Source organism: Pectinophora gossypiella, chromosome 6 (genome assembly GCF_024362695.1).
Source record: "Pectinophora gossypiella chromosome 6, ilPecGoss1.1, whole genome shotgun sequence".
NCBI classification, from domain to species: domain Eukaryota; kingdom Metazoa; phylum Arthropoda; class Insecta; order Lepidoptera; family Gelechiidae; genus Pectinophora; species Pectinophora gossypiella.
Window position 1 is genome coordinate 13924537 of NC_065409.1, and position 19506 is coordinate 13944042.

A 19506-nucleotide genomic window follows, 5' to 3' on the forward strand; every position below is an offset into this window, starting at 1 on the left:
GTGATCCCTACTTTGGTTAGGAGATTACAGCCTGATTCTCCGAAAGTAAAATGATCCGTGCTTCGGAAGGCACGTTAAGCCATTGTTCCCGGTTACTATTTACTGAAGTAAATGAGCCTTTGGCTGCTTAATCATAACCCTGACTCCAGGGTTGATGAGGCTGGTATTCCACCTCACAATCCACATGATGTTAAGAATCTACGATTTAGTCATATAGTTTAAAATGATAATACGCCCTCCGTGTCCAGTGGTTGAGCGTTGGACTCACGATCCGGAGGTCCCGGGTTCGAATCCCGGTGGGGACATATCACAAAAATCACTTTGTGATCCCTAGTTTGGTTAGGACATTACAGGCTGATCACCTGATTGTCCGAAAGTAAGACGATCCGTGCTTCGGTAGGCACGTTAAACTGTTGGTCCCGGTTACTACTTACTGATGTAAGTTAGTAGTCGTTACATGAGCCATGTCAGGGGCCTTTGGCGGCTCAATAGTAACCCTGACACTAGGGTTGATTGGGTTTGTAATCGACCTCACAACCTACACTATAGAAGAAGAAGATAATAATACAAAATGTAACATTTTCTTTTCAGACTCAAGTAACAAAAGTCCTGATAAAGATATTAAACCTATTACCAATTGAAAAAAGACTTGAATTCACAAGAGAAGGTCTCAATGTTTGGTTTAAAAACATTATTACTGCAATGGTTACACTAGCATTTGAAGAGAAAGATGCTCTGAAACTGAATCTGAAAGGACTAGAACTTCTGGTCGAGGCTATAGTTCCACATGACTATGAGAACAATCCTTTTTGGGAAAATGTATATGAGAATATCTGTAATCCTAAAAGGTAATTTTTTTATATACTAGCACTATACTCATTTTGGTTTTTAGGGTTCTAAATCTCAAAAGGAAAAATGGAACCCTTCATTTCAAATGAAGAAATTTTTTTATTATGTTTTAGCTTTTTATATAGGTATTATTATTTAATAATACGGATGCCATTATATGAAATAACTGTAATAATTAATTATAGGATCACTGTTGTCTCTTTATTTATTTATTTATTAAGTACTACTACATCATATATACATATATAAAAAAAATAACAACTAAGACAATTACTAATGTTAAGACTTATGTATATGACAAAGTTATCCATATATCAACAGTTGAACTCGGGAGCGCGTAGAAGTATCAAGTTGAAATTAACATCTAATAATTACATATTAGGTCTACGGACCCTAGAAATAGAAACTAGAAGATGTAAAAAATAAGCTTTTAAATCCACGCAACCCGCGATTCTAATTCTAACATTTCGCAGTAGAATTAAAAAACTACAGGGCATGGTATAAGAAGACCAGGTAGGAAGACCAGGTATGCTCAATCCTATGACAAGCCGCCTTTGCTAGCCCATTGATGCCGTAAGTGTTACCATTCAATTGGTATCTCCAACATTCCAAGGACGTAAATTTTATTATTGAAAATTAAGAGAATTACTGACTAATGTATTTAATTACTATTATTTGTCACATACTTATATAAAAATCATGAAAACTGTACTTATATCTTTTACTAAAGTAGTAAATTAAAAACATTGGACGTGGGTTATTATTTTTACGAAATGGCAACGCAGGGTCGGATGACGTCAGCTGGGCTAACCTTGAAATGCTGGCTGTCAGTTTTGAGCATACCAGGTCTTGTTATACCATGCTACAGGGTATCTTCCTATAGACCTAGAATCAATAAATTTGGCAAGAAGGAAGGTTTTACATCAGAAAGTAAAGGAAAATAAATCCGAAAACCGTTAATTAGTTGTTCCATCCCAATAGTTTTTCGCCGGCAAAGTCGAAGCTTCCCTTAGATTGTCTTTGTTAATTTACGGCACTTTGTACGGAACCCCCGGTATGGGAGCCGTACTCGCACTTGACAGATAGTTAGATAGATAAATACATTATTGAGCACAAAGAAAATAGGAAAATATAAAAAAATGCACAACAGGCGACCTTATTGCTACTGCAGCAATTTCTTCCAGGCAACCTTTAAGTACAGGAAAAATGGCCGTGGCATTCATTTACAATTTGTAATTGTACTAAAAAGTAGAATTTAATCTAAACATATGTGGATATTCATATTTTCAGATATCCAAAGGCCTTAAAATCCTTAGTGGATAATAACAATGAAGACTGGCATAGGTTATGGATTGTTTTTATCAAACTGCTCAAAGACCAGATAACTAAGACAAATGGTGGGTCCAGTCCAATCAATGCCCTGCTTCCAGTCATTGAGATGGCCTTCAAACTGGATGTAACCAACAGATGTAGAGCGTTCCAGTGCTGGAACGTCCTTACGGACAATTTCTCGCAAGAAAACAATGAGTTTCTAGTAAATAAAAGGTTAAAACTCCTGATGATTCCGTTGAAGTTAAACAATGCTAAAGTGACAACCACTGTTCTTGCCAAGTTCAATACATGGTGGCATTTGATAAGGAAGTTTGAGAATAAACTCGACAAGTTTACCGACATGGTCCTGATTCCGTTTGTGCACTTCTGTTTTGGAAAATACTCCGGTAGTTTGAAGGTATCTAATTCAGCTCCTGGGCAAATGTCCCCTGCAATAGCTAAGGAAAGTGCGGATGCGCTGACAGAGATTATTGGTCACTATAATTGTGACGGTTGTGTGACGCTACCGAGACTAAATAACAAGTTAATAAACACTAAGATTTTGGCTGAACATTGGAGTGACTGGATGGTTGCCTTGTGTAGTGCAATCAAGACCTTAGCAAATGGTGATAGCGGGGGATGTAAAACGCGGCAACTGACATGCCTTTGGAAAGGATTTGTCGTCACCATAGGAGAATTGCCGGCCAACCAAATTAGAGCGGATCTCTTCAATGAATTGTTGAAGGTTGCTTTAGATTTAGTCGCGGTAAATATAATTAATTAATCTATATTTTTCATTCGACTTATTTGTACCTGTGATGGTGAAGTTTGCAGGGGGGTTAAAATGGCCACATTGAAGCAATTCATCTAAGAAAGCAATATGGCTATTTTAACCCCGCAGTTTAAAAAAAATACTTTTTATATTTTCAGCATAGCAACACTGCTGGTAATCTGGATAAGGTAGTGTTCAATGTGTTAATAATACCATTATTTGACGACGATCCGAAAATCAAACACTTGCTGAAGACTAAGAATGCGAAAGGCCCAATTTACACAATTCTGGAAATTCTGCTAAGCCAAGGTTTAGATAACTTTTTTTCAAGGTATGTTCTTGTCCGTTTATTAGTATATTACGTAGATAACAAGCCTATATTCGTCCCACTGTTAGGCACAAGCCAGTCAATCGGAGGGGGTATGGAGCATACTCCACCACGCTGCTCCTCCATGCTGTGGGTTGATGGTATATTACAATCATTATTTATCCAGTCGACATAATAGTTCAACTGATTATATTGAAATCCTTGTTAACGCCACGTCCGTATCCCTTTGCGGTTGGACAGACTCGCATATCATCAACGACAACCTCCGTTCCGTGCTCCTGGAGGCACGTTAATCCGATGGTCTCGGTTACAACCTGCTGGTGTAAATGGGTAGAGGTCATTGCATTTAGAGGCTTGTTAACCCTGATGCCAAGGTTGCTGAGATTGGCAATCCACCTCACAATGGACTACCCCGAACAGAATCGTGAGCTTATGTACGTCATCACTAATTTAAGAGCCCACGCTCTTGGCGGTGTGGCATTCTCCTTGCTACTTTTTTAGGGAAAAATAGGGCAGTGGTTTCCCTCTTGCCTTCCGCCCCGCAGTACTCTGACGCGAGCGGGATGGCGTCCAGAGTAGTCTATTTCAGAGCCGTACTAGGTACTAATATGTATACACTTTGCAACCATGTCATATTAACTTTTTTGACAATTTAAACCGTAAGCCTCATTAAATGTCAAATATGATAGTGCGACAGGGATCTAAAGTGGGTACATGATATTGCTTATGACTGTACGTGTCCTCCGTCCCTGAATAGTACTGACAGTTACTGCTGCTCTCTGTCAACTTATGTATGAATTATTTTAGGGAAAATGCAGAAGAAATAAGGACAAAATTAAAGCGCCTAACAAATGTCATATTGGACGAAGCGCTAGTACAACCAGATGAAATAACAACATGGTTATTGGTAGACGAAGTGGATACTAAAAGTAAACTGATGATATGGGCTGCCCTCGCCGCGTCGATATGCGAGTCTAAGTACAAAATGAGCCTGGAGATCCTGTGCAGAATGGTCCTAGGGCCATTGAACACAATGAACGTATTGCCGTTGGTAAGATTTCTTGATTGTTATTTTTATAAATAAATAAAAATAAATAAAACTTTATTTCGGACTTTTGTACATCCATAGTGGTTCGTTTAAGAGACTGTTGGAGCTGGGGCCTGGTTAATAAAACTTACAATTGTAAATTACAATGACAATTTGATGTACATTGCGGAGTGTGTGATCACGAATATTTTGCAGTGTCATATTAGCTACGTAATGAACACCAAATTGTCGTTATAATTTACAATTGTAAGTTTTATGAAACAGGCCTCTGGTCCGGACCCGGTGCAGTAAAGAGGCAGTTTTTTTCCTAATGACGTACTTGCCTGCGCAAACATGCCGGACGCACTGCAATATCTCGGCAGCCCCAACAGCATCCTAAACGCGTATATATAGTATATCCCAAACTCCAATGTACCTATGTGCCTACAAACTCAAATGTAGGCGGCAGCACTGTTGAGTGTTCCTAAATTTTGACAGTTCTCCATACTGTCCAGCTAAAATTCCTGATAAATTGCTATAAAATGTGGAGCAACGTGGAGTGTTTTCCGTCTGAAGGATGGGTTACGAAAAAGAAAAGCAGCCATTTGGAAAAAGGCAGTTTTGATTGAGAATAATTTATGCTAATTTTCCAAGGGAATAAAGTATAACACTATGATTTTGCAGTTAAACTCTGCGCAAAGAGTTACAGTGTAAAAATATAACCAAAAAAATATGTTTGTTTACTCAAATAGTATGAGGAACTGACAAAATTTAAGAACACTCAACAGTAACTGCACCTGATGGGAGAAATAGGCAGTTTTTATCCTCATTCGTTCTCCGAACAACGCTGTCATTACCCTAAAATACTCATTTTGATATTACAGTCAAAATCCGAAGTGGTATGGCGCGATTGGTACACATTGTACGGCTACGTACATCCAATGATGACAGACGACAGCCTTGACAGTAAAATCGCCGCCATTTTACTGGGTAAAAGAGGGTTCACGCCCACAAATATTTTTTTTATGTTCGGTGCAACGCTCGCATTGCTCAAACAGAAACTATTAAGTGGCAAAGGTAAGTGAAAACGATAATTGCACATTTATTATGTAAGATTTTTTTTGCCATTGCATCTTATTTTGCAACACATGGACTAGTCAGAGGTACCAGGATGAACTAAATTGTCTGTAACGGGCTCTTACATAACACATAAACAGCCTATATACGTCCCACTGCTGGGCACAGGCCTCCCCTCAATCAACCGGAGGGGGCACGCTGCTCCAATGCGGGTTGGTGAAGGTGTTTTTACGGCTAATAGCCGGGACCAACGGCTTAACGTGCCGTCCGAATCACGGAATCATCTTACTTCTCCGGGCATCCATATTTATTTTATTTTTCGGTCTCTTATTTAACGAATTTATTATATCTTGAACATGGAGGTCCGTGTTGCTCTATGATCTTGAAAGTTAAAAAATAAATTGTCAATATAACTTGTAAAGCGAAATGAAACGAATTTAGTTCAATTACAATCATATTTTGGGTAGAATTACGTGAATTATATCGAGTGCGAATGTTATATAGATACACGACCCACGGCTATTAGTCGGAAACCCTCGATATTAAAACTTAAATTCTTACTGTTGTAGTAATCATATTTTTTAAAAGAATAATCAAACCACTTTACACCCGCTTCACCCGTGGGCCTTTGCCCACTTTTAGTTTTTCCTTGTAACCTGTTCTGTGTTTGTGTGTGCAATATGGTGTATATTCATGTGAAACTTTTTTTTTTCTTTAAATAGCGACAAATGATTAGAAAAGGCAATACTGAATCTGTCAATTAGTACACTTTGCTTCAGACTCAGCCTAAGACCCGCTCATTGTAATCTTGATGGCGATAGTCTTAATCTAACAGTCATTGTAAACCCAATGAGACATTATTGACAAACAGAACCAAATTCCTGGATTGGTAAAAATTCTTAACTTCTAAGGAATCTTTTGAACTAGTTGATTTTCCAACTACCTCATAATTATTTTTCCAAAAATCTTTTTTATTATAATACCGTTTAGTAACTTAAATTTTCATGCATAAATTTTTTTAATGCAATCTACTACTTAGAAATAGATCTAATTTTTTTCTTCAAACATGCAGTAATTTGGTTCCAGTCAGCATCATTTAATTTTTTATTGTGCTTGAAATTCTTTTTTAAGTTTTAGAGGATTTCACCATAATAATTGCACATTTCACTTACAACGAGGCAACTTGGGTGAAGCAAGTTACTATGACAGAACTGATGAATGTTTTAGTAATATGATGTCGTTTTTAATTTAAGTACGAAAGGTAGGAACTAATGCGTTATGATTGTAACAAAAGGTATGTTTATCACTACGTTTTCAGACGCGGAATGTGATTGGGAAGCAGAAGCACTACTGAGTGTGATGAGCAGTTTAAAGGAATCCACAATGGAGAAAAGCTTACCAATACTGGTAGAAGTATTGGTCATTCTATTAAACAAATTGGTTGAAAAAGTGAACTTAAAGCTTGCAGAATATTGTGTCGGGATGGTCAAAGTTATATTTAAAGTTTTATTTGTGCATAAGCTGAAAACAGACGATGTCGTAAGTAAAACGCCAGCTAACTTTAAGTCCCTGTATAATAAATATCGAGCCTATTGTCATCAACCGGGCACAAATTCATTATCTATGATCCAAATAAAGTCAAAAAGATAAAAAAAGTATTATTGATGCATGAGCAATAAGGCCGCTTTTTGTGCTTTTCTGTATATGTTGTCCTTATCTCTGTATTTTGTGTCCATTGTGCTCAATAAAGTATTTTATCTATCTATCTATCTATATTTATTGTTAATGCAATTTTAGATCCAGACTATTTGCATCATATTAAAGAACTTCGTTTGTTTTAGGTTCCCGAATTAACGGTACTGGATAACATTTTCAAACCGATCGATGGCATATTTCAAAAAGAAGAGTATGGACCGATAAAGCCTACGTTAGCAAACGCACTTGTTTCAAGTTTGCCGCTTATTAAAGATGATTCTCATCTGAAGAAAAGTATTAAGACGGTCTTGAACACATTTTTGGCACAAATAAAAGAAGACGACAAAGAGTTGTTTGATAATATTAAATTTGCCATAGATGATGTGGCAAGTAAATCCAACAACAGCAAGCAAGATCAACACAAAGCTGGCTTCACTGCACCTCCGCCTAAATCATCTAAAAAGTCAAAGAAGAAAGAGCCCAATATAGTAAACACTGTTGTAGAAGATGGGGAAGAGTTTGTGGTAGTTAAATCAAATTGGAAATTCAATCCGAAGAAACTTACTGAAAATCAGAAAGAGAAATTAAAAAGGAAACGAGAAGATATTCCAGCTTTGTACCAAGACCTCTCGCAATCTCAAGATGAATTTAAATTAACTTCATGGAAAACTGACTCTCAAGATGCGTCGACTACTACTAGTAGTAAATCCAATAATAAAACCAATGAAGATTTTACTGATATCCTAAAAAACATACCTAGCACAGATATTGTACCGAAAATAATGGAAAACATTATCTCAGACAATAAAGACACAGACAAAGCTACCGAAAAATCCATTGCTAATGAGAAGCAGCAACCGTCACCAGCAATTAAAGACCCTAAAACTCCTCGTCTGGCTTTGAAAGATAGAGTTTTTAGGAACGTCAGAAACCTTATTGAAAAATCTGGTGTGCCAACCGATGTCAAAGTACCTCAACAGATCACAGAAGACTTGAATCAGACTGTGAATGAAAATGATCTTAAAACGCCAGTATCGAAAGCAAAAACAATAGCTAACGTGACGAATTCAGCCCCTCCAAAAATAGTATCAGAGCGACCAACACGTTCTATTAAGAAACCTAAGAAGTTTGAAGACACTGAAGTGTTTGCTTTGAAAAAGAAACGACGGGTACTCAGTGGCTCTCTAGATAGCGATACGTCAGACAAATCTGAAGGTATAGCTCATGACCAGGAATTAACAAAAGACAAACATGAGCCTGATAAAGAAGTTCAAAATGTGACAATAGACTCCGAAAAGTTACATATTAACAAGCAGAACACAAAAGCGATTGAACCTCTATCATCAATAAATTTAGAGACTAAAGAAAAAGAAGAAACAGCTCCGGTCGAAAAAGCCGAAGAGTCACACGTACTCCAATATACTGAACTCAGCGATAAAAAATCTGTGATTGTGGAAAAAGTGAATCATAATATTGAATCACAGGAGGATAAAGCCGCAGAATCGACTAAAGATGAACAAGAGCAGAATGAATCAACTGATAATCCCTCGCAAGTCATAGAGGAGATATCTACACCAAAACCTGCGTCTAAAAAGAAAGAATTAGATGACCACTCTACCATAAAAAAGAAACGATCCCGTATAGAAAAACAACTATTGATAGACATGGTGGAAGGTCATCCAGTGTTGCAATCGCAATCGGAGAAACGAGTCACTAGGAAAAATTTACCCAATGATAAAGATAATGTGAGCAAACGAAGAAAGAGTCTCATAGAAAAATCGAATAAAATTAAGGCTGAACTTGGTGTTGTAGGCGATAAGAAAGGTAAGGGAAAAATAAGATCGCCAAAGTCAGCACAACAAGAATCTCAACCGATGACGATTGTCGAAGGGACGCAAGAAAAAATACTTGAATCTTCCCAAGAACCGCCCATGTCTGAAGATGTAATCGAAAGCTCACAGGATTCTACAATTACGACTATTTCAGTAAAATCTTCCACTAAGAAAAAAGTGCCTGTCGTGAGACTAGATAAAGCAAACCCTCTTGCCAAAAATAAAACGACTGATACACAACAATTGCTTGACGATTTCAACAATGAAATTATTCCTTTGACTGATTTAAGTAATCAAGAGAGCAAAGATGACATAGAGCTACCTAAGAACAAGACCATGGTAGAAGAAAACGCTGCTGTAAATTTGACTGAAAGTATGGACACGGAACCTGTAGATAGTTCTGGAGATGTTATATTGATTACTGATGAGCAATCACCTATTGTCATTAACACTGAAAGTTCTGCACCTGTTGGAAAAGAGACTCAAGAAATGGCAGAGGCAGATACTTTACCTATGGACGTTGATAGCGAATCTATTCCCTCTACTGATGAACAAGCTACTAATTCTATTGCCAAGGTGCCAATTGTAGATGATAAATCACAGTCTGATAACGATATTACCAATGTGACAACTCAAGAACATGTAACACCGGCAATGCCTGCTACCGCTGAAGCGCTTACTGATATTATAGCAGAATCAAGTAACACCGGCTCACCATTAAAAGACGACGTTCAAAGGAAGAAAGATTTCTTGAATGACACTATTGAGATTTCGCCTATCAAAAGTATGAGTCCTATTAGAGATGCTAAGAAGTCACCGTCTCCTGAGACAAGTACTGATTATGTCGTTATAAAATTGAGTTCCCCTGTTCAGAGTAACGGGGAGCCTTTCATTGAGAAGTGCGATTCGCCCGAAGTCTTCACGGAAGACAAAGTTTCGCCTGATAAGCGGGACCAGTCACCGCCGCGGAAAGAGGTTGTGACTACAAATTCTAGTCCAAGTTCTTCCTTATCTTTGAAAAAGAACAGGCCTCAGATGAGGCCTAGCGGTCGCGCTGCGCAAATGTTGGAGCTCTGCGTATCTGAGTCGTTACAGACAATAATAAGTACTGATAGATCTGATAACGAAGAGATCAAAAAGGGAAGTCCGATGAATAATTCGTCGGCCAGGAGAAATTTAAGGATACTGTACAACTCCGTTGGAGATAATCCGGTTAGTGAAATTCCGTCTATTGAGAATGAAAATAATGAGGAGAGTGAGACTTTCCTCAAATTCAAGAGAGCGCTTCCTACAGCTGACTGTAGTCCTGCGGGGCCTATATTGAAGAGGAAACTTGCTGATATTGCCGATGAGACTACTGCATCATCTGCAAGCAAGGTGAGAGCAGTCATCTGTTTATCTTTAAGGGGGGTTATAAAGGCCACATCCAAACAATTCATCTAAAAGCAATAGTACAATTTGACATTCGCGCATATTTTAGTAAGTGCGCAATGCACACAAATGTCAAATTGCAATATTGCTTTATTAGATGAATTGCTTCGATGTGTCCATTTTAACCCACCAGTTTTGTTTTGCCGATATATCTATCATTAGTGTTACTACTGTTTTTTTTTAAATTAATATATATTATTCTGGTTTATTATTATTATATATTTTTGCTCATTAATTTCAGAGAAAGCGCGTGAGTTTTCACGACCCACCTGTTTCTACCACAGTATCCGTGCAGAAATACATAGAGCCTCTCGGTGTACGATCGCCACAGAGCTCATCATTAAAGCGGCAAGACTGGAAATTACGTGCCCCTCATCAAGGCATGAAATCGCCCAAACGCCTAGACAAAGTGTTCAGGCTGGAGACTGTGCTGACAAAGACGGTTGAAAGCTTCTCTGGCGAACCTACTATAAGTAATGATACAGAAATGAGTTTAGACGAAACCCCCGCTGTAGAAATTGTAAAAGCTAGTGAATTGAACGACACAGATCCTATTTGCCCTCAACTACTGGACTGCAAAGACCCTATCGATAACATCGCAGGTGAACTGTCATCTTACAGCACTAAAACTCTATTAATAAAAGAATTACAAGGCAAAGTGGAAACTGTAGCTGATTTAGCAAAAATGACTGAGCTTGAAGTGAACAGGTTATGTATTAAGGCTCCCAAAGTAAAAATTGCCAAAAAGGTATTGACTGACTATGCCTCTAAGAGAGCTATTAAGATACAGGAAAATACTGTAAGTGAAGTAATAGTGCTTGATAATGAAACGGTGAATACAGAAGTACAAACGAATAAGGTATTGACGAAGAGTTTAACAACACAGACTGTGCCAGTGTCAGTCACTTTAAAACATACGCAAACTGATATTTTACCAACGACACATAGCAGCGCTCAAACAAATGAATCAGGAAATAAGTCTACTAAAGATGTTATAGCTACGTGTTTGGTCGAAGTAAGTACTGTTTTAAACATATTTTTTTCATATTAGGTCCATTGTCTACAAGAGTATCACGTATTTTGGTAACCCGTTATAATCTCGGAGTCTTCAAGGCTAGAGTGAATAGGCATTTTCTAGGTAAGCGCACATTGTCATTTACTATCAGGTGAATTTGTGGTCAAACGTGAGCCTAGCGCAAGTTGTCGCCTGAGGTCATACGCCTGAGGTGTATGAGGGTTATTGAGGGGAAGTGAGACTAAGGGCGCGATTGAATGATGGCAAAAATCTCATTCTTACCGTGTGCCGCCTAACGCGCGAGCGAGATGGACAACCGCGCGGTCCCTCTTAATAGCAATATTGCTTTTTAGATGAATGGCTTCGATGTGGCCTTTTTAACCCCCCAAAAGTCAAGTGACAGGGAATCGTGGAATATTAAACAATTTCTTTTCATAAATTCATACATAAAATCACACCTATTTCCCGTTGGGGTAGGCAGAGCCCACAGAATTGCACGTACAGTCATGAGCAATATCATGTACCCACATTAGAACCCTGTCGCACTATCATATTTGACATTTAATGAGACTTACGGTTAAATTTTTCAAAAAAGTTAATGTGACATGGTTTCAAAGTGTATACATATTAGTACTCATGACCGTACTACGATCCTGACACACCACCTTCGGTTCATGTATTACCGGTTTGCTTTATTTGGCCTTTCTTTAAATTTGCATCTATTTTTTCTGAATTTCTTTTCGTCCTGGAGAATTTCGTGTCTGGACCCTACTTTTTATTAACATTTTTTGTTTTCCTCTTTCAGAGACCAGATTTCGTGGATCAGCTGGCTTCACAGTTGGAACCCACCGCACTTCAACGGATCTCCGAAACGTTACCGGTCGACGCTTGCTTATCCTTACTTTTAAAGAAAATGGACTTCACAAACACCACTGAAGTACTAAACAAGGTGGTAGCTCAATGTGCCAAAGACGACAGTGGTGATATGAATTTGAGCATCTTACAAGAGTATCTATGCAAAAGGTTCGCCTCAAAAGATTTAATTCTATTATGTAGCCAGTTACTGCAAAAGATACATGATAAACCATCTTAGATGTGATTTTAAGTTTCATTTGTGTAAATTATTTTTTTAATTGAGATTGATTTCAATCGGAGCGTTGTGTTGCAATTTTGTTTACGAATAAATCGTTATGTTTAAGTTTTAGGGTGAAAGCACATTTGTTAGCACCTAATCGCAGTTTCGTATACTTCTATCTTTTTCTGTTACTCAGAACCGACGTTTGCTGGAGCGAGAAAGGGCGTCCACACGCTATCGCTTCGTTGTTCTGCCGCGTGCGGTCTCACTCGCTGTAGCAAATGACGGTTTTGAATAACAGAAAAAGATAGAAGTATAAGAACTGACAGATGTGGTTCAACCCTTAATTATTATGTTGGATTCAGAATTAAAGTGTACTGAAACTTTGTATCTAACTGGTAATACATTTTTATAACAATAAAACCCAAGTAGAATTATCAAAACTAATTTATTTATTATATAAAACAAGTCATATTTACATTATTCAGTCATGAGTCCTTTTGGATCACAATACGTCTGTCATGTTTCGTACACAACTCCAATTTTGCTGTAATAACAACAAATGCAACTGTGAACTATCATATTTATAGATATTAGTTTATCCTGTATAATAATCGTAGATATTAGATATAGTAGAAGACTTGAGTACAGGTTAAAGACACAGTACAGATGGCATCATGATATTTTATCACTAATATTTACAGCGTTTATCTAAACACAGGTAACGTTAAAGCTTTACTCGAAAAAAGATGGAAACTTAGACTATTTAAATACACACTTATATGTACACGATTCTATAAAGATACAACACACCACCCCTAAGTTTATCACACTAGAAATTACAAAAAAAAAAACTGACATGTTGACAAACAGTGTGCTTCGATTCTGAAAATATTTAGTTGTAGTTTTGTTAGAGTAGTCGCAGAATGTAATAACTTGTAAAGTATTTTATTCGTCTAACTTATAGCGCAAGAGCACATTCCGTGTAAACTTGTCATAATTAATGATACCTACTTTAATTCTGTGCCACATGCAGCGATGAGCGAAACACTGACTGAATTATCATAGAATAAGAATTAGGAACTAGCTCGTTTAATAAATTATGCATTTTGAAAACAACTTCGTTTCACTTGCTAAGTTTTATATTCATATGACCAACTGGACCTTATATACGGGCCCGCCAAAGTGACAGTTTTAATTTTTGGTTTTACATTTTGCTATCTATTCCTTATTCATATCGACTAACTTAAATGAGCAATCAGCATGCTGTCTCACCAAAACGAATATATAAAAATTGTTTGGCTCCTTCACGACTCCTAATAACATGTAGTATTGAAATCGGCCTAATGCCTGAGGAAATTTCAGCGAAGTAATAAATTCTTATTAGTTTGAAATCGCATTAATAATCTCGGCAAAAGACCGATTTCGTCTAGCAATTCATTTTAGCTAAAATATTAAATTAAAATCTAACCTATCAAAACCTCATAGCGGGTCACATTCGACACTTGCTATTTAATGATACTTTGGTCCATTTGAGCACATGGTTTTGTGATACTATTGCATTGAAGGTTTAATGTCAGGGAAAACGCATTTCCGCGACGTAATCTAAATGTTCTAGGTTTGAATGCGAATTGGAGCGTCGAGGGGCGCGCGGTCTGTGCAAGTTGTGGTGGGAGTGAGCTCGCATTACTCTGTAGGTGCCTTCACGACGAGGGCTCGTATCACTACTTTTGCGGTGCCAATCTTCTTCCCTAGATGCAGTTCCTTTCCTGTAGTTGTCGAAGACGCGACGGTTGTCGTCATAGCGTTGTCTCTGCCATGCTCGTTCGAGCTCGTGACCATAAAGGTCCAACTCTCCTGAAGGCTGGAATTGGCTCGAGCTTTGAGCGTAACTGGATCTCTTCCAACCGTCTTCATATTTTTTCCTCCCTTCATCATCCATTTGCCGGCGTTGCGATTGGTTTGAGCTACTCTCACTCGTGTCTTCTCCTGAAGTACCGATGCCTAGATCTTTATCGTCGCCGTAGATTTTGTAAACTCCATTCGGATTGATGTTCTTCCCGTTGAATATCTGATCGTTTAGCACCAGTTGCGGATGTGGTATGCAGTATGGGTGAGGGAAGCATTTCTCTACGCTGGACATTTTGAACTCTTCTTCTTTTCTGCTACACGAACCGGGTCCAAACAGAGACAGAAGTACGGGTAGAAGGAAAAGACCGTGCATTGCTCCGAAGAATATTACCATGAAGACCATTTTGAAGAATACAGAGAAAATGTAACTGTCTGCTAGAAGCAACGCGACGACACCAAGAATTGTACTGAAGGATCCTTGGACAATTGGTAATCCTAGAGAGTACAGGCACTCACTGACTCTTTCGTTCGGTGTCTTCGCTTTAGATGCCATGTATGCGTAGCAAATATGAGCAGTAAAATCTACAGAAAATCCGATGCACATAATGAGATTGATCATAGAAATAGAGTCAAGGTTTATGTCCCATAGAGCCATGTAGCCAACAACGCCAATTTCAATGGATATGATACTGAAGGCCACCCAAAGGGAACACAAGATGTTGGGGATGAATATGAAGGAGGTTATCATCATCATTAGAGCGCCGTAGCAGAGGTTCTGGATAGACGTTGGTTTGACGAGTTCGAACTGGAACAACATAAAATGTAGTATTAATATTGGCAATCTTCATTAATTTTACTGGTGTTACAATGACGGTATAATGTTTATTATATTATCGGTACAATTTGAAAGCCGTTGAATCCTAATTCTTTACATACCTGATCAAAGAAAACGAAGTATGGGTGAAACACAGAAGCGTTGAGAGGTGATTCGGCAACAACTTGACGGAGTGCCTTCACCATCTCTTTCTCGTGGTTGGTTCCGCTGATATTGATAGCTTGAATGAGGAAGCGAGACGCAATGATTTTGTCTCCAGTTTCGTCGAATTTCACATCCAGTGAGAAGGGGTTTGCAGGGAACAGCCATAACTGGAAAAGTAGATTGTTTATTCAGTATCATGTGTTCATATATCTTCTACATTATCACCATAGTTTCATTAGTCTATTGCTGAATATATTGGAGATATTTCAAGTTAAAAAAGGTCAGTTATCGTTAGGGTAGTTTACTAGGGCACTATGAAGCAACTCATCTAAAAAAACAATATTGCAATTTAACATTTTGCGGAATCACAACAAATATCAAATAGCAATAATTATCTCTTCATTAGACGAATTGCTTCAATGTGGCCTGTTTATGTCAAAGATGTACATATTTTTCCATACCTTACTCCAAAGTTACCCTATTTTATTACGGTAAATATGACCAAGAAAGTGGTGTACGTTTTAACCGACTTCTTAAACTTACCTCTTTCAAATTTTTGATGAAATCTTGTTCCGTGTCGATGGAGACGTTCAAATAATCGTTATTCCTCTGGACGTAGTTGACGAAGGTTCGCAGCCAAGACTCTGTGTACAGTGAGTTGGATATATACGATGTATTCTCTAATCTCTGCGTCAGCAGCTCCACCTCGTCCTGAACCTTCGGGTCTGAGTAGTTGTAGTCTCCGCTTATCACCACCTAAAATATAGTCATGAAGAATTAGAGAATTTTAGATTACAAATTATTCATGGGACTTAGGTCACTCATCAAACATCGCGTGCGAGGAGTGGGTATATGCCTACTCTTTCGGGAATACAGGCGTGATGCCATGTGCGATTGTGTGTAGATTAGATATTAAGAAGTTTTATATATGCTAATGATATTTTCAATCTAAAGTAGCGTATATATTATAGTGCATTAATCACAACATTTTACTCTCAAATTGTTTTGTTCCATTATTGAATTTGTTCGTAAAACAATAGTCTTTATATATGAATGTATATATATGTAATTATCTAGCACTGATCTTATAATAACGGCCTCTGTGGTTCAGTGGTTGAGCTCCCGATTCAGAGGCTCCGGGTTCAAATCCCAGTGAGGACATATCACGAAGATTACTTTGTGATCCCTAGTTTGGTTAGGAGTTAGGACATTACAGGCTGATCACCTGATTGTCTGAAAGTAAGATGATCCGTGCTTCGGACGTTATAAGCATTTGCCTAAGTAAGTACGTATGTACTTGATACACGAGCTATGTGAGAAGGCCTTGGCTGCTGAATTAGTAGTAACTCTGCCGCCAGGGTTGATTAGGTCGGTTACTGATCTCATACCCCAAAAGATATGGCAAAACACAGCTACGGTACGTTTCGCCTGTTTATTCTTACTTTTGTGTAAGATGATCTGTCCTTCGGAAGGCACGTTGAGCCGTTGGTCCCGGTTACTACTTATTGATGTATGATGTATTGGTAAGTAGTTGTTACATGAGCCATGTCAGGCGCTTTTGGCGGCTCAACAGTAACCCTGACACCAGGGTTGTTGCGGTTGGTAATCCACATTACAACCCACACGATCAGAGAAGACCGATCTTACAGCTACACGCGTAAGTCCGTGTTGCTCTATGAGCACTGTTACACCACTCTGTCAAGAACATTCTGCATGCATTACTCAACCTACCTGAATCCTGTACGGGAACTCTCTGTAGTAAAGGTCTTCTCTGTCGAAGAACTCTACAGAGTAAGAGTCGATTTTTGACAGTTTTCGTCTCTCCAGGCCTTCTTTTAAGTTGGTGACGCCATAGCCAGCCCCAGCTAAATACGCCAGAAATACCACGATGACCAAGGCTTTGACGAAGCTGTTGTTGAGGATATCAGCCATGGTGTGACGGAAGAAACCCATGATGCAGTGCTCCCTGTTGTCGATAGGGTTGTCAGGGTCGGCCTGGTCGATGCCACCGCTGCAGAATATTCGGTAGAGCCAGGATTTTTCTTCTGTAATCAAAGAAAGGCTACTGTCAGTCTTCTCGTCGTCCCACCGGGCACAGGCCTCCACTCAATCGACCGGAGGGGGTATGGAGCACTCGAACACGCTGCTCCAGTGCGAGTTGGTGGATAATTGCATTATGATATGAAAATAAATAACCTTTTGTTTACCTAACACATATTGCTTATGTCTACAATAGTCCTTGCTTAGCGGAGCGTCTTGTTGGAAGAAGAATTCAGATATTATTTGGACGTTGTCATTTTTAAATTCTAATAAGTGGGTAGGCTACAATAATCAGCGACTAACGAGCGCGCGAAAGGCGGGTATCCCGCATCGGCGCCATATTGGCTCACAGTGTCTCACGGAATTTTGCTACAGACAATTATAAAAATCTGTTTCGGTGGTTTTTCGACAATTTTAGAACAATATTCGTTTAGTTTTGCATAATTTTGAGTGTACGTTAAGTGAAATAAAAATTGGTTAGCCTAACTCAGTGATTTATTAGACTCAAGATTAGAAGAAAGAGGTTGGAAGGGCCAAATGAGCGCGAAACGCCTGTTATACAAGCATGAGCAAACAATTCATACTGGATCATAAGTACTTCAACTTTGCATTCCACTTGTCCGCAAAGGTTACGACCGGAGGAGTAGTACCTACTTAGTAAAAGAGAGTGGGGTTGAACCGGCGACAGCGGTTCTCATACAAAATGCGTGTTATGGCCTTTCCAACTTCTTTCTTCTATTCTATTAGATTAGTGATTATATCGGACACACATTGCTGTTTTTAGCGTGCTGGGATGTGACGAACAGCTGCTCAACATTGATCAAGGTGAGTGATACATCTCTTAAGTATTTTTTATTGTAACGCCTAAAAACTAGATCAGTTCCCAAGTGACTAGGTATCTATAAGGTCTACCGCACAAGTAACGACCTGGTCCAGTGGTTGAGCGTTGGGCTCACGATCCGGAGGTCCTGGGTTCGGTACGGTATGAAGCATACTCCACCACGTTGCTCCACTGCGGGTTGATGTAGGTGTTTTACGGCTAATAGCCAGGACCAACGGCTTAACGTGCTCTCCGAAGCGCGGAATCACCTTACTTTCTCAGACAATCAGGTAATTCAAGTCTGCAATGTCCTTACCTTACCAAACAAGACAGTTTCACAACGTGATTTCGACAATTTCTCCATTGCGAATCGAACCCGGACCTCCAGATCGTGAGTTGGCTCTCTAACCACTAGACCACTGAGGCCAATTCAAAGCAAGCAACTGACGTTTTAACCGGATATCCTATTTATTTTATTTATAGAAGAATGTTTCTGTATTGCCACTACTTAGGTACCTTACCGGATGTTTGTGTTAACTTGTTAAGTATACATATTTAAATAATTCTACTTATAGACAAACAACGTTTGAATTCTCTTCCTTAGCACTTAATTACGTACGTATCTAATATAGTACTTAAGTATGTATAGTGTTATTGTAATTATTACAAACAAACGGGAAATAACATTACTTTGTACAACAAATGATTTGTGACGCAAAGACACTCGTAAACACACAGACCATAATTACCTAACTGGAAACTACCTAACTGCAAAGAAATACCTACTAACAGTAAAATTGAATGGTCAATGAACCTAGTTTGACGTTATTAAAACAGTACAAACAAAAGAAAACAATTGATTGGATCTGATTGTTTGTCATTGAAGACTAAAGTAAGCCCAGACGGGGAGAGCTCGGCGCCGGATACGAATTGAGTCGTGTGCTAGCTTCAGTATTAGCAATTGATCTTAAGATCAATTCTGATCAAGAAATTCTGATTACCTACTGAAAAATATTTTCATTCTCCTGTTTTAACATATTTATGATTTTTATAAAAAAGTCGTAATAATAAGTCTAACATTTTATCACGTTTTTCTATGACGTCACAGTGTGCTTTTTCATACAAATTCTATAGTAATTTCGTGTTTTGACGTTTAGTAAAAAGTAACTGATTTGACTAGTTGGAAACTTTCCTAACTCTAACCTAATTTACAGGTCAGGTACTTACCCTTTCTAGCCCGCGATTCTGGCAGCACTTTCAGCCAAGTGATGGTATGTCTATTGGCCTTCTCGCGATAGCCAGATATGGCCACACACCCAGCAAAGAAGGTCAAATGCCATACGAACGTGAAACACACTGCTAGACCTGCAAAAACAATAGAGAAAATTGGTTAATACTTTACAA

The 19506-nt window shown here is 38.5% G+C and overlaps 3 protein-coding genes across 5 annotated transcripts in view; 1 reads left to right on the forward strand and 2 right to left on the reverse strand.

The window, feature by feature from the left end:
• Nucleotides 1-13145, forward strand: part of LOC126367736 (uncharacterized) — a 558664-nt gene extending 545519 nt beyond the window's left edge. For all 3 annotated transcript variants that reach the window (XM_050011413.1, XM_050011412.1, XM_050011414.1), the window contains exons 4-12: nt 592-848; nt 2140-2926; nt 3091-3263; nt 4068-4311; nt 5172-5364; nt 6683-6903; nt 7206-10268; nt 10564-11337; nt 12143-13145. In XM_050011413.1, the coding sequence (XP_049867370.1) occupies nt 592-848; nt 2140-2926; nt 3091-3263; nt 4068-4311; nt 5172-5364; nt 6683-6903; nt 7206-10268; nt 10564-11337; nt 12143-12430 (6000 nt within the window). In that variant the 3' untranslated portion in view covers nt 12431-13145. The remainder of the gene's footprint in view (nt 1-591; nt 849-2139; nt 2927-3090; nt 3264-4067; nt 4312-5171; nt 5365-6682; nt 6904-7205; nt 10269-10563; nt 11338-12142) is intronic.
• Nucleotides 11971-19506, reverse strand: part of LOC126367787 (putative fatty acyl-CoA reductase CG5065) — a 576419-nt gene continuing 568883 nt past the window's right edge. Inside the window, exon 11 of the transcript XR_007566512.1 lies at nt 11971-11982. The gene's annotated coding sequence lies outside the window, so the exon portion shown is untranslated. The remainder of the gene's footprint in view (nt 11983-19506) is intronic.
• The window catches only part of LOC126367749 (patched domain-containing protein 3), a 70921-nt gene continuing 64258 nt past the window's right edge, over nt 12844-19506 (reverse strand). The window contains exons 7-11 of the mRNA XM_050011464.1: nt 19330-19467; nt 16974-17287; nt 15786-15998; nt 15200-15409; nt 12844-15068 (exon numbers count right to left, since the gene is read on the reverse strand). Of these exons, the coding sequence (XP_049867421.1) occupies nt 13989-15068; nt 15200-15409; nt 15786-15998; nt 16974-17287; nt 19330-19467 (1955 nt within the window). The 3' untranslated portion in view covers nt 12844-13988. The remainder of the gene's footprint in view (nt 15069-15199; nt 15410-15785; nt 15999-16973; nt 17288-19329; nt 19468-19506) is intronic.